Genomic DNA, 14,737 nt, shown 5'->3' with positions numbered 1-14,737 from the left:
AACCCTCGAACAGTGGCTATTTTTGGTGCGAAAACTTGCCAATAAGATTGAACCATGGCTAGGAAGATTGATGTCCTCAGGGGGACGACTCATTCTTTCTAATGCGTGCTTAGACAACCTGCCAATGTTTGCGATGGGTTTGTTCCTCCTCCATGATGGGATTCATGCGAGGTTCGACTCTCATCGATCCAAGTTCTTCTGGGAAGGGGCAGGACCAAAGAGAAAGTATCACCTCGTTAACTGGCCAACTGTTTGTAGACCCAGAGGGTTGGGGTTGCTCAATACCAAGAAGATGAATCTTGCGCTGCTTTTGAAATGGATTTGGAGGCTCTACCAAGATGAGGACACGATCTGGGCCCGTATCATTCGTTCTAAGTTTGTCAACGCCTCGGACCTGTTTTCGGGATCAGGCCAAGGAGGATCCCCATTTTGGAAAAGTCTGCATAAAATCAAGCATCTCTTCAAAGTTGGCGCAAAGCACGAGGTGCACAACGGCGCTAGAACCAACTTATGGATGGACTGGTGGTGTGGGAGGGGTCCCCTCATGGAGTCATTCCCTATGTTGTTTGCCATTTGCGACAACCAAGCTATCTCGGTTGCTGAAGCGCTCCACCAAAACTCCCGGCAGGTCCACTTCCGCCGCTCGCTTGACCAGGAGGGCCTGCGGCAGTGGGGTGCGCTCCAAGGATTGATGTCTGATGTGCTTCTCAGATCTGGGTAAGACAAGGTCACCTGGCACCTGGAGCAAACGGGTGCTTACTCGGTCCGTCCAATGGCCTTTGTGCTCTGTGTGGAGCCCCGGAGGATGCCAGCCGCCAGCTTCGCCCAATTCCATGCCATTCTTTCTAGCTTCTCGGGGTATTCTAGAAGGCTGTTGTGGGTCTTGTTTCTAGCTCAGTCTTGGGCGCTGTGGAACGCACGCAATAAACTTGCTATTGAAAAGAAAACTATTGCTAACTCAGCTGATATTATTTACAAAATCATCATTTTTTTGCAATTGTGGAGCCTAAAATTCAAGTCAAGAGAAAAGGAGGGCATAAGCTAGATGGCACGCGAGCTAAGGGAGCTGTACGTGCAGCTCAAGCCGGCGACGTCATGACGAAGTATCTCATGCCTCGGTGCGGGACCTTGGGGACGGCCAATACGTCATGGAAGCCTTGTTCTTCTGCTTCGAAGTGTTTTACCTTGTCTTGCTGAAACTTGAAAATGCCTATCTTTACTAGCGTTAGGCGAAGTTGTAATGCTCAGCAGTGTGTATCTTAACTTGATACCATGGTGACTTTATTAATTTAAAGTCGGGCAAAGTCTTTGCTTGTTATCTAAAAAAAAGATGATCTTACAGGTGTAGGAGAATGGAGGTTCACTAGCTTTTACAGCGACTCAGTGAGAGCACGGAGAAAAAGAAGTTGGGAGTTGCTCAAGTATATGCAGAATTTTTTTGATAATCCTTGGCTTTGTGCAGGGGACTTCAACGAAATTTTGTGCTCAACAGAACAAATGGGAGGTAATGATCGTCAAGAGTGGATAATGGAGGGCTTCAGAGATGCAGTAGATGAGTGCAGATTTAGTGTAATCCTATGCGGTGGATCTTTATTGTATGATATTGAGATATGAGATTGGAATCTATTATGTGTAAGATGTATTGATAGATGCATATATATTATGTACCCCGTTCTTAAGTACTTGTTCTGATTTAACTTGTATGCAAGAACATGTGTGGGGAGAAGTGTGTATTAGATGGAGTAGCATGGTGGTAGTGATTAAATAGTGACAACAAATTCAAGATCTATTATGGTATTTACCTTTATTTTGTTGCAATGCTAGGGATAAGGTGAATACATGTGCTATAATTATCATGTGACAGTGTGATAATCTTGTTTGTTCAAGGAAGCATATTTGATATTCAAACATTATGTCAAATTACTTAAAGCTATGCTCTGTTGATTCTTAATTCAACATTTCTTGGGGTTTTCCCTTTCTTGAGGAGTATAAGAGAGATGTGTTGCATCATCTCTATGTTAGTACGTAATGCCCATATGAATGCTTATCAAACACATGTTGAAGTTCCACCAATATTATGTCATTGATGAATTTTTTGTGTCCACTACAATTTAAAAGAGAGTAGACAAAGTGAACCCATGAACCCCCGTCCATTTAAATCATTAGAAACACCTTTCCAACACTATTACCATATCTTTTATTTTCAGTTATTATTTAATCCGAACTTTATTTACCTACACACATATAAAACCGAAAAATCATTATCCCTTTACCGTTCTTATTTAGTTTGCTTAATTTGTTTACTTTACTTTATTTTACCTTGAGTTTTACTTGTATTTCCTATTAGTAATACGAAACCTTGTGCTTGACAACCACATGGTGGAGTTGGGGACACAAGACAAGAACTTTATTTTGCAGGTTACTAGAAGAGAAGAGGAAGAATTTAGCTTCTAAGCCAATTTTCTGATAGTTCGATATCAACCCTCGAGTCACCTTTGTGGGGAAAAGACGCTTGCTACAACACTCTTCACTTGGAGTCCCAGCGATTTGGTACACACCAAGTTGTTGCCATCAGACGTAAATGTGGAATGGTTTCAGTTCAAGGACCTTGAATCTATTTTTCAATGCAGCAAATGCCCTCTCAATGGTGAGTCTAAGGCTATAGTATTTGACATTGAAGAATTTGTTGGTTTCTATGGTCTATTCCTTATAGTGAACTCGTTTAGATGGTACCTGGTTTTTCCTAAAGGGTGGTAGAATCCTAGACCGGCATGCATATCTAGCATCACCGAGGTAGTACTTGCCATCAGAGATTTGTAACCCATCAGCTCTATACAAGGTGTCAGCAAGAATGCTTCCATCATGAGCAGATCCTTTCCAACCAGCTAGCACATATGTGAACTTTCGATTGAAATCCACAACAGCCAGCATATTATGACGGGTGTAGCACTTCCTCCCTCTATATGTTGAAGATTGTTACTACGGCACTCAAATAGTCACATGAGTATCATCGATCGCGCCAATACAATCTTGTCAAGAAACGAACGGAGAGTCATGTTTTGACCATAGTGTCCTTAGATGAGAAGAAACTAGGCATTTATTTCTCACCTTTAAATATGGCGACCATCTGTAGCTATTTTTGATCTTGGAAGGTGTGCAACCAGTTGGTGGCTTGATCATATCTCCTCCGAGCTCTCCAACTGCATACAACACCTGTCTGAAATACCAAGAATTAATTCCATTGATCTCTTGAATGTGCTACGGATCACTAATCCTCTGGTTATGACCCACAACCTGAAGAAACATGGCAACTTTCTCTTCCATAGAGGTGTGGATGCTATCTTCAAGCAATCATCTCTCCTTGAACGTTTTGACAAGTGCATAGAAAGAGGTTCTTCTCATCTAAAGCATTTGGGCATACTCTACATCATTGAAGTTGTAGATGTAGTTCAGATATGCAATTATCTCCTAATCTCATTGTAATATAGGACCATATGTGACCCGAATCAAGGCAGCACCCCAGACTTCTCTCTTGTGTAGCAACATGATCCAAGCCAGAATGATAGGAATCGTTGTTATTTCCTGATGGATAAGCTCGAGATGGTTGACCTAATCAAAGCGATCTAACATGAGCACTGGCTAAATTGACCATATATAGTACGTGCTAAATCGATCTACGGTGGGTGCATATAGTAGGGGAGGAAAGTGTGCTTTAGTTTTGCCATGGCATATGAGGGAGATGAGCTAGGGTCAGAGAAGAGCCCCTACCTTTGTTGGACACAACATCGTGGATCCGGTGCTAGAGATGAAGAAGACGATTTCCTCCTCCAGACGACGGTGACGGTCCGGTGCCAGAGTAGAATGAATCAACTGGGAGGGGGGTTGATCCGCCTTCCCGCCGAATGAGGATTTTTTGGTGGGTGCAAATGCAGGAGGTGAACGAATAGAGGAGGTGACACCTAGCTTTGCCGCGAAACACCGCCAGGATGTCGCGGTCCCCCGCCATCTCGCGTCGAGCTCCCTCGTGCACGGTGTCTTTGCTTTTTGCACCGTTGTGGCCTCACCATAAAAAGTTGTCGATTTGGTTGTTCCCAGCGGGCCTGGTCCGGAGTGCTTTAAGCAGCGTGCGGCCACAATGCAAACCTCATGCAGCCATCCAATCACTCGTTTTTCGCATCTAGCGGGCCTGGTCCCAAAGTGCTTTAAGCAGCGTGCGGCCACAATGCAAACCTCCTGCAGTCATCCAATCACTCGCTTTTCGCATATAGCGGGCCTGTTTGGAGAGGCAATGCGAGCTACCAAACACGTTCTGATTGTTCATGAGTAAGTACCAAGTGAGTGGTGCAAAATCAGCAATCCATATTGGAATTAAACTCTCAACTCGATGGATCTTGAAATCTTGTACCCCACGTACGTACCAATCAGAATTCAGAAACGAGAAACGTGTTCGTTCGTTGGCTTTGCGACTGCAACAGGCAGATAGCGAACGATTTTTGCTCCGTGCCACACATGCGAACCACGCCGACCAATTTACAGACCACGACTTCAAGCAGGCCGGGAGAGACGGTCACATAGCGCCGCAAGCAACCCGGCCACCATGTGCTCACATGTAAGTAGAGCTTCCTTGTCAGTTCCAAACTCCTCGCAAAAGGCATCCGGATCAGAGAAGGAATCTGCCAAAACACGGTCGTTGTCTAATTGGCTAGCCGGCGGGCGTATAAATAGAGGAGCAGTGCCGAAGGTAGACGACACACAAGAAGGAAAGCAACACCACAACAAGAACAACAGCAGAGACCAAGGTATAGAGAGAAGCTAAGCTTGAGTTGAGCTTGAGCCGCGATGGGGTTGCTCATGCTGCTCCTGGTCGTCGCGGCAGCGGCGAGTGCTCCGGCAGCGGATGCGTGGGGCAAGGAGGGGCACTACATGACCTGCAAGATCGCCGATGTAAGCAAACCGAGGATCATTTGTTTGTTAGGTGCTAGCACCAGCGACGCTCGAGGTAGAGGGGTATATATACTCTGTTTGGTGATCGGTGTGCAATTTTGCTGCTGCAGAACTTCCTGACGGAGGAGGCGGCGACGGCGGTGAAGGGGCTGCTGCCGGCGTGGGCGAACGGTGAGCTGGCGGAGGCGTGCTCGTGGGCGGACTCCCAGCGGTTCCGGTACAAGTGGTCCAGCCCACTGCACTTCGCCGACACCCCCGGCGACTGCGAGTTCAGCTACGCCAGTACGTGCTCATCTCCTTTGCTGCTTCAAGCTTACTTAGTTATTTACCCGTGCAGCCGTGCTTGCTGTCAACCGGCCATGCATGCACCCAGTTTTAGCTGTGGAGTAACACTTTTAGCCAGTACTTATTTACTCTCAGGAAAATCATTACATGCGCTTATTCTTTCCGGTGAAGCTTAATTAGTCGGCGCTTTTACTATTTCGCTAACCTAACCTTAGTAACAGCATGTCGCGATCGGACGTTGAGTGGTGCTCTGACATTGAGCTTGAGCCCGTGCTTAATTAGAGGTCCGTCCCGACACGTTATTTGCCGTGCTCGCGTGCAACCCTGGGCATACACGTACCTCACGTCACCTTCACTCGTTACTGAAGCAACCCTGATCATATCTATCTGTCTGGTCAGTAGCAGTTGTAGCTAACCGCTTCAGAGGAGAGAAAAAAAAAAGGCATAGAGTTTCGGACAGGAATTTGGTGCACATGGGTGCCAGTGCTCCCTCCAGTTTTAGTTTTTTGAAAATTTTAAAATCTCACACTTTTATGTTTTCAAAAATTATGACGTTAAATATGTGGATAGATATGTTCATGAGAAGTGTATGCAAAAAAGTCCCAGTAAAAAATACTTTAAATTTTAGGAAATACAAAAAAAAACAAATTTCTGACAAAAGGTACACTATTGTAATACTGTTTTACTACCATTAACTGTCAGAAATTTGTCTTTTTTATATTGTTCAAAATACAAAGTATTTTTTAACGGGACTTTTTTGCATACACTCCACCCGTATATATCTATCTATATATTTAAAGTCATAATTTTTTGATACTTAGAAACTTGAGATTTTAAAATTTTCAAAAATCTGAAAGTGAGAAGAGCACTGGTGCCCATGTGTCAAAGACACTTTCCGTAGAGTTTCTCTCTTTGGTGCATCTCAAAGGGAATATACTACGGAGTACTTCTTCTGATAGGAATAGGATGACTGACTGGCCTGCCAATCTTGCTAGATTGGGCAAGCAGGTTAGGCCTTCGTCACTGCTCAAGCATGAACGAGGCGTTTGCTTGAGCAGTGATGTCGATCGCTGACTCTCACTGAACACTAGCTTGTCGACGTTGTCGTAGAGCTCGCGGTAGGATATATACGGCCTTGCGGCCAGAGTTTGACAAGCAAGAACAACAAGCCAAAGGCCAACCAACACACACCTAGATCGCGTCAGAATCATCACATCATTTCTCTTTGTGCTTCCAAGCTAACTTGTTTTTCTTTTCGGACAGGGGACTGCCACGACACCAAGGGGGAGAAGGACAGGTGCGTGGTGGGGGCGATCAACAACTACACTGCCGCGCTCAAGGACTCGTCCAGCCCATGTAAGCTTCACTCGTCGATGCACGTTCTCCATTATTTCAGCCTAGTCAAGTACTGTGTTCTTACGCCATCCATGGGGTTGCTGAATTCTGGCGCCAGATGATCCGACGGAGAGCCTCATGTTCCTGGCCCACTTCGTCGGCGACGTGCACCAGCCGCTCCACTGCGGCCACGCCGACGACCTCGGCGGCAACACCATCATCGTCCACTGGTACACCAGGAAGGGCAACCTGCACCATGTATGGGACGTGAGCGTCATTGAGACGGCGATGAAGGACTTCTACGACAACGACCAGGCCACCATGATCGAAGCCATCCAGCGAAACATCACCGTAAGCTGCTACCTACCTCTGCACTGCACACCAGTGTCTTGCATTCCATCCCATGAACCATACCACTCCAGCTTAATTTCACCTCGAGTAATTTTTGCAGGATGTCTGGTCCAACGAGGAGAAGCAGTGGGAGGCGTGTCGTCTCCGGACAAAGACCTGCGCTGAAACGTAAGAGTTCACCATGAGCTGCCAAGGTGAAATATATATCCTGCAGAGCCTGACGGCTGAAGGTGAACTGCAGGTACGCCAAGGAGAGCGCGCTGCTGGCCTGCGACGCGTACGAGGGCGTGGAGCAGGACATCACCTTAGGAGGTAATGACAAATCGATTACCCAATTCGAAGGCGCTGCCGGTTGGAAGTAAGTGCATGTGGTGACATTTTATCGGGATTAAACTGCGTGCAGATGACTACTTCTTCAAGGCGCTGCCCGTCGTCGAGAAGAGGATTGCGCAGGGAGGCGTGAGGCTGGCGGCCATCCTCAACAGGATCTTCGGTGAAAAGAATGGCAGGGTGCAGAGCAGCTGATCTGATTTCCTACTAGTAGAAACTAAGGAAGAACAAGATTATCATGTCTGACCATGTTGCTTCACCGAATCCAGAATTCACGATTAGATGTATTATCCCCATTCATCGAAGCAGCTTAGAGTTGCTGCAGTAATTCATGATACATGTACCACTACCTACATGATGATGTATTGACACCATTGTATCCTACTCCTATTATTATGTTTTACCATCCAGACTGATGTACACCACACGAACACTCAATAGTGAATAAAATTTAAAATGGCAAAGGATTTATCACCATTATTATACCTGACAACTTATAATTTCCTCGCTATAAAAAGGCGATAACTGAGCCTTGCACACCTACTAGTCAGTGTGAAGAACTTGAGAACCTCTTACGGGGCAAGGTCAGCAACTCTGCATAACAACAGTCTGCCTTCTGCCCTGTCTTATCCTTCTCCCATTTTTGAATTTCTATGATATTCAGTAACAAATCAATGCGGAATCTAAATTCCACTCTTCGTGCTATGATGTAAGCTTCGCATTTTGCATCCTAATTTTCTTGCCAACGAGGATCTCCACAATATGGTTAGTAAAGATGTAGCCTGTACAACCACTACATATGGAGTACAAGCCCAACTTGGCGTACAACTCCTCATCACATCCCCGAAGTTGTATTTTTGTTTTTCGAAAAGGCAGGTTAATTCCCTGGCCTGCACACGGAGGTTGCACGGATGAACACTTGGCGTTTATGGGCCAGACAAAGAAAGTAAAGCCGCCTGCAAAAGTAAAGTAAAAATAAACCCATTTCTGAGGGGCGCTTTTGTGCTTAAATACTAGCTGAATATTAAAGTTATGATGTAGCTTCATACTGGAACACTGTTCATTGCCCAAAACTAGCACTAGCAAACTGTAGATTGTCAAATGCCTTCTGAATTCTGGTTACATAGAAAGTTCTCATAAACGTTACAGGTCTTGGCAAATAAAATTCGTAACAGATACCCTTTTTTGTCCTTAAATACAGATTAAAAAATAATTTACCTTATGAAAAAAATAGAAATAGGAAAAATAAATTTTAGGGGGCAATCTGCAATACGGTTGCTGTGACGGAGTGATCAAAACACTCGCGCAGGGCAACTTCGTGACCCGGTATTCATGATTTGAGTTCATGACCAAAACGCACATCTGGGGCAATTTCATATACCAAATTGGGGTTTTTCTCTCAAAAATATAACAATCAAGGATGGGCATATAACAATGTTATGATACAAAAAAATGTAGAAGATTCAAAAGTGGAAAAGGCCAAAAGAGTAGTAGTAGAAGAAGTGGGAGACATACGTATCCTTGTATTGCATTTTGCATCGCATCCTCGGATATTCTTGCCACTACTACTTCCTCTTCTCGAGTTACGGCCTACTTCTCTTTATTTTAATCCTCTCCGCCCTCCTCACCGTCATCCTGCCAAGCAAAATTAAACACCAGGAACTATATTCAGCTGCCTCTAGCATATAAAGAAAACTGAGATGGAATCAACTGGAGGAGATTTATTTATATCAGACAGAGGCAATTGAACTATATATTACCTGCAGATTTGGCTCGATCTTTGTATCCATCTTGTAGGGTTTGCTTGTGTAAGACAGGTACATTCTATTGTTGTCATCATCTGCATAAGCCTCGACATGCTGGATATGGCTAAACTTGTCCCACTCAGGGCCAGATTCTCCCGCTGCCATGGAAGTGAGTATCTCTGCTCTGCAGTCCAGCAGCAAATAGCTTGGCTTGACAGTCTGCAGGTAAAGTGGGAGTTCTTTTTCTCCATAGCACAGCTCAAGTTCGCGGAGTGCAGTCATCTCCTGCAGCGACTCGAGCTTTTCGCAGCAGCTGATCTCAAGCTTTTCCAACTTGGGAAAATTGGAGATCCTAGTCAGCTCTGGTAAGTCATACAGGTCAAGCTCAACTACAGAAGCAAAGTTCTCAATAGATTCGAGGCGCTGGAGTTTGTATAAGGTTAATGTTTTCAAATAATTTGCATGGAAAGCAAGGCCAGGGGGAATACACCTCAATTTGCAATCTTCAATATGGAGTTTTTCCAATAGGGGCATAGCTTGCATTTCCTCCTCCCATTCCCACTCCTCACATTCCAATAGTTCAGATAAGATCATCTCGTGCAGTCTTGGAAACATAGCTGCCGGCTGGGATGAAGTACGGTGACGTTGCTCGTAGGACTGCACGAATTCAGGGCCAACACGCTTTATTGCTGGAGCACAACTGACCTTCAGAAACTCCAAGCATGGGAGCTGACACAGACCATTAGGCAGTTGGGTGCAGCAAACCAGGTTATCTATCATTAGTATCTTCAAGCTCTTGAGGGGCGCCGGTGCTGTCGACATTATCCATCTTGGGATCTGACGCCCAAAATATCCATCTATGCGAATATCTTCTATACAAGAAGGAGGACAGAGCTCATCAAACACCTCTTCCAGTATTCCTTGATCCTTCTCAGAGGCTCCATGTTTGACCAGTCCATCATCCTCGAGTCTAGTGCTACAGTCTAAGCTCATCACAGAAAGATTCACCTTCGCACCAAGCCTAACCTTTGTCGCGAATGAGGCGTTAGATACATTCTCCAGGCCCACTAATCCAATGGCCCTAAGCTCGGAAAGAGGCCCAAGCTCTTCCAAACTGCACCAATCACCATCCATGTGGGCAAAAAAGGGTGTTGCTTTACACCGACCTGGTCGGTGGCAAAGCGAGGAGCCGCACACCCCCCCGGCCATTGTTGGGCCCGGCCCACGAACCCGGCTGGCTGTTTTTATTTTAGGTGGTCCGATGTGGCTTGCTGGGCCGGCCCAACAGCATCAGGTAAACGTTTTCTTTTTTCGTTTCTTTTCTTTCTGTTCATTTTTTATAATTTGAATATTTTAAAAAATGAAAATTTTAAAATCTGAACTTTAAATTTTAAAATCGAGAACTTCTGATTTGACAATTTTATTAATTTTTTTTTTTAAATTTGAACAAAATTTAATTTTGAACAATTTTAAGTTTGAACAATTTTATGTTTGAACAAATTTTAAGTTTGAACAATTTTAATTTTGAACAATTTTAAATTTGAACAATTTTAATTTTGAACAATTTTAAGTTTGAACAATTTTAAGTTTGAACAAATTTTCTAATATGAACATTTTTTATTTTTCAACAATTTTCAAATTTAAACAATTTTCAAATTTGAACAAATTATAAATTTGAACATTTTTAAAAAATTTAAGAAAATTAATTTATTTTTTCGGAGTTTTTAAAAAGAAAGAAAATAAAAAGAAACAGAAAAGAAAAGAAAAGAAAACAGAAAAACAAACAAAAAAGAAAAGAAAACGAATAAACAGAAAACGAAAATAAAATGAAAAAACGCAAATGGGCCGGCCCTATACCCGACCAGGGTGTGCGGTGCTGGGTAAGCACCGACCTGGTCGGTGTATAGGATTCGCCGCAAAAAACCCATATAGTGTCCTCAAATTTGTTAGAGCACGAAAATCCCTAGGCATACTTTTTACACATGTGCGGTCAATGTCAAGATATCTCAGTTCTCGTAACTTTACAATACTATCAGGAAGTTTCACAATATTCTCACAACCATCAAGACTAATGTGTTGCAAGAATTTCATCTCGTGAAGGTTCTCTGGCAGGTTTTCTATATCATTGCATTCTCCTACTGTCAAATACCTCAAGTGTTTGAGCTGACACAGGGACTCAACCAATAAGCCAAAATTTGATGATTCTACATGTAGAGTCCGTAGACTAGAAAAGGTAACCAAGGAATCACCAGGCTGAATCTTCAAGTTCCCAATCAATATTATGGATCTTAGTGATTTCTGCTCTTGTAAATTTCTCCATTCAAATTCATCTGATTCTACTCCCTGGGGTTTTATAGATAACCTAAGGAACCTTTGCAAACTATGTTTACTAACAGCTTCTCCGTTGTGAGCTACTAGTGCTTCATCTTTAGTCATAAAGTGAGCAAATGAACAAACAACATCATGCATGTTGCAAATATATTGGCCGACACATGATGTATCCAACTCTATGAGGTTCCTCGATATTAGCTCTTTATAGTACTCGCTTCCTAATTCCTCCAATATATCAGAGTCCCCATGAATAAACCCTTCAGCAATCCACATGCTAACAAGTTGCATATTATCTAATTGTTTGTTTTTTGGCTTAAGCGAGAAGTGCAGAAAGCATTGCTTTAAACAAGGAGACAAGTCCTCATAGCTAAGATATATTGCATAGTTTAGCTCTTCCGGCATCCGAGATACTGACCATATAGCATCATGTAGAACCTTTTCCCAATCACGCCGTTCTTTCTCCTTCTGACATAAGAGTCCTCCCATCACTTTTATGGCAAGGGGTAACCCATCACATTTTTCTATAATTTGCAGTCCAATATCCTTTAGCATATCAATCGCAGGATCACTTTTCTCTGTTCCAAGTACCTGCAGGTAGAGATGTTTAGTGGCTATTAGACGGTCTACTTAATCAACTGAGTTGCCACGCAAAATCGTAAAATTATCCATTGAATATAAATGATTTTGTAGCTGCCTCCTTCTCTATCTTGTTACCACATAAAAATGATCTGACTAGCTAGTTATCTCAGCACATATTAGAGAATTGGATACTGAAACAGCCGTGCAAGTAATTAATTCGGAATTCAGTTAAGGGATAGTTTAGTTATCTGGAGAACTAACTAGAACTTTAAGGTGTGCAACTATTGAAAAATGAAAATTCATCAAGTTTACTGTGGTGGTTATACAAGCAGTTAGTGGGGTGTAGACATTTGCTTCTGTCGGCCTATTTAAATGGGTATGTTCATCAAACAATACATAGTGACGCATTAAACACTAGGAGAAATTAAGGCGTAAGCATTGAGTGTACTCCTTCCGTCCCGGTTCATAGGGCTTACACGTATTTCTAGGTTGTAAATTTGATGAAGATAATATAAAATATATATTACAAAATATATATCATTAGAAAGCTTAGATGATCTACTATTTAATGATACAATTCTTGTATTGTTCAATTGATATTATGTTGATCAAATTAATAACCTAGGTATACGCGCAAGCCCTATGAACTGAAATAGAGGTAGTACATCAAAGTATCATGATGTCCATTGTTAGCTGATGAATAGATTACTATTCACTTGAAATAGAGTGGAGGCTACTAGTAGTTACTTAGTCACCTGCTTCGTGAGCAACAACCAGCCATCTTCATGCCCTAATTTGCTGACATGGTGATACGGTTGCACTGCTCTCATGCCTCGTGCAACTGCATCATATCTGGTGGTGATGAGGACTCGGCTACCAGTGGCGCCGTGGCTAAAAGGAGCACTTAGCAGGTTGTTCCATACACTGATATCCCACATGTCATCCAACACAAGAAAGAACTTCTTGTCCCTGATGACACTCACAAGTTCCGGCCCAAGTACAGCTTTATCTTGAGAGATTCTTACAGATTCGGGAATTTTTCCGTCGGCAGCACTGATGATGGCCGTCCTCAGTAGCTCAACCCCATTGAACTCCTGTGTGATACTCAACCATATCTTCTTGGCGAACTTGCCTTGGATGACCTCGTCGTTGAAGACCTTCTTGCTGAGGATGGTCTTGCCGATCCCACCAACACCAACAATGGCAACCACCCTCCTGCTATCGCTGTTGTCAGTGACCTCCTTCGTGAGCAGCTGGACAAGCGCTCTTGTGTCATGTTCGATCTTCTCTCCAACCACGGCCGACCGCTCCAGCAGGGGATCTGTCTTGCGATCAACAAGCAGAGGGCGGGTCGTATTCCGGTCTTGGTAGACTTCCAGCTTGATAAAACTGAAAGTACGAGCCCTCTTGGAGAGTCCATCCAGCTTCTCGTTGAGCGCTTGGATGCGGCTGCCAATGTTGCGGGCATGGAGAGGATTACGCATGCAGAAGAGCAGGGGGTTAAGGCACCCCATGTCCTTGGATGGACCCTGCTCCATGACCTTGAGCTGACACAGGTCGAGGATGTTGGTGACATCGTACATTGTGTGCTTCAGTTCCACTACCCAACCCTTCACACTCTCATCGGTGATGTTCCTCCTTTCAGCATCTGAAAGGAATTTCTTGAGGTCCGTGAGCGTGAGACTCAGTTTGTCGATCTTGCCGGAAACCCCGATCAGCTTGGCCACCTCTTCTTTGGCCATGTCAGCGATCATATTGGTGACATAGGATGTCAAAGCCGCCAAAACCCCTGCCATTTGTTGCAGGGCTGGCTCCCTCGAACTGCTACTACTGAAAACAAGAATGCAAATAAATTACTCGTTGCTTCACACCAACAATGCCATGCTAAAAATCTCTTCATACTATATGCCAACCATGGAAACTAAGGATAATTAATTCAATCACCACTCACCAGAGACTAGCATTTTCTAGAGAAACAATAAAACAGAGCTGTATATATGCAACAGAGGAGAATAGGAGATCATCCCTTTTGGAGAGAAAATCAGCTACGACGAAACGGAAAATCAAGCTATAGTTTTCTGTGGTGGAGCTGAAATCAGTTATACCTTAAGGTTGAATCAGTTAGAGAGATGGGATATAGATCTTCCTTGGTCCTAGAGCAACTACTCTCCCTTGCTCATCAAGAAGTAACCAGCGAGTGAGAGACCCTTGCTGCCCGGCCAACAGCTGCAAGGGATGCAGATCTAGTGAGGTAGTACTATATCGCAAGCAATCATCAGCACCATCGCTTATGGAATAAAGGTCCAGCTGGGGAATATTAGTCAGTTATGGAAGCAATTAAACAAAGTTCAATCTTACTTTACCTTAATTTTCTCGGGCGTGCACGGCCCCCTAAACCAAGTCCAGGAGGAAGGTGAAGGTGCCGACGCCGACAAGGAGTGAGTGGAGGGCTTCGGCTGATTCCCCCCTCAGGCCCTCACTTCGCCGGCAGCGCCGGCGACGAACTTTTAGTTTTTTTTCTTGGGAGGGAGAGAAGGCAACGAACTCTTGTGTACTCGCCTGCTTCGGCCGCTTGAGTTGAGATGGGCCGAACTCGGGCTGACACATCTTGGGCCATACGGCTCGCAACTTCATCCTTTGATTTCGTCTGTGCTCGTCTTGAATAATTTTTTAAAACAATCTCCAATCTTCGATGGGTATCTTCTCTCCAGGTTGTACGATCCACAGAAAGAAAAAACAAATTGATTTCTTGTAAGTTGGTTCCTAATTGATGATGTATTGACACTGCATTGTATATTCGTATTTCTGTTTCATCATTCAAAGTAGACGAATTTTTT

The 14,737-nt window shown here is 43.8% G+C and overlaps 2 protein-coding genes across 2 annotated transcripts; one reads left to right on the top strand and one right to left on the bottom strand.

The window, feature by feature from the left end:
* Nucleotides 1-4,831: 4,831 nt before the first annotated feature.
* Nucleotides 4,832-7,714, top strand: LOC124677490 (endonuclease 2-like). The gene is made up of 7 exons (XM_047213476.1): nt 4,832-5,007; nt 5,055-5,226; nt 6,493-6,585; nt 6,683-6,915; nt 7,016-7,083; nt 7,157-7,227; nt 7,319-7,714. The coding sequence occupies exons 1-7, from the start codon at nt 4,840-4,842 to the stop codon at nt 7,438-7,440; spliced, it is 927 nt and encodes a 308-aa protein (XP_047069432.1). The 5' UTR covers nt 4,832-4,839; the 3' UTR covers nt 7,441-7,714.
* On the bottom strand, nt 7,408-13,720 carry LOC124677491 (putative disease resistance protein RGA4). Its single transcript, XM_047213477.1, has 5 exons — nt 12,656-13,720; nt 10,895-11,909; nt 9,006-10,129; nt 8,761-8,880; nt 7,408-8,201 (listed from the first exon to the last, which is right to left on the bottom strand). The coding sequence occupies exons 1-4, from the start codon at nt 13,694-13,696 to the stop codon at nt 8,851-8,853; spliced, it is 3,210 nt and encodes a 1,069-aa protein (XP_047069433.1). The 5' UTR covers nt 13,697-13,720; the 3' UTR covers nt 7,408-8,201; nt 8,761-8,850.
* Between the last annotated feature and the right edge of the window lie 1,017 nt (nt 13,721-14,737).

This window comes from Lolium rigidum, chromosome 7 (assembly GCF_022539505.1).
Source record: "Lolium rigidum isolate FL_2022 chromosome 7, APGP_CSIRO_Lrig_0.1, whole genome shotgun sequence".
NCBI classification, from domain to species: Eukaryota; Viridiplantae; Streptophyta; class Magnoliopsida; order Poales; family Poaceae; genus Lolium; species Lolium rigidum.
Note: the sequence above shows the minus strand (reverse complement) of the source record. Positions and strands in the feature narration are given on the sequence as shown.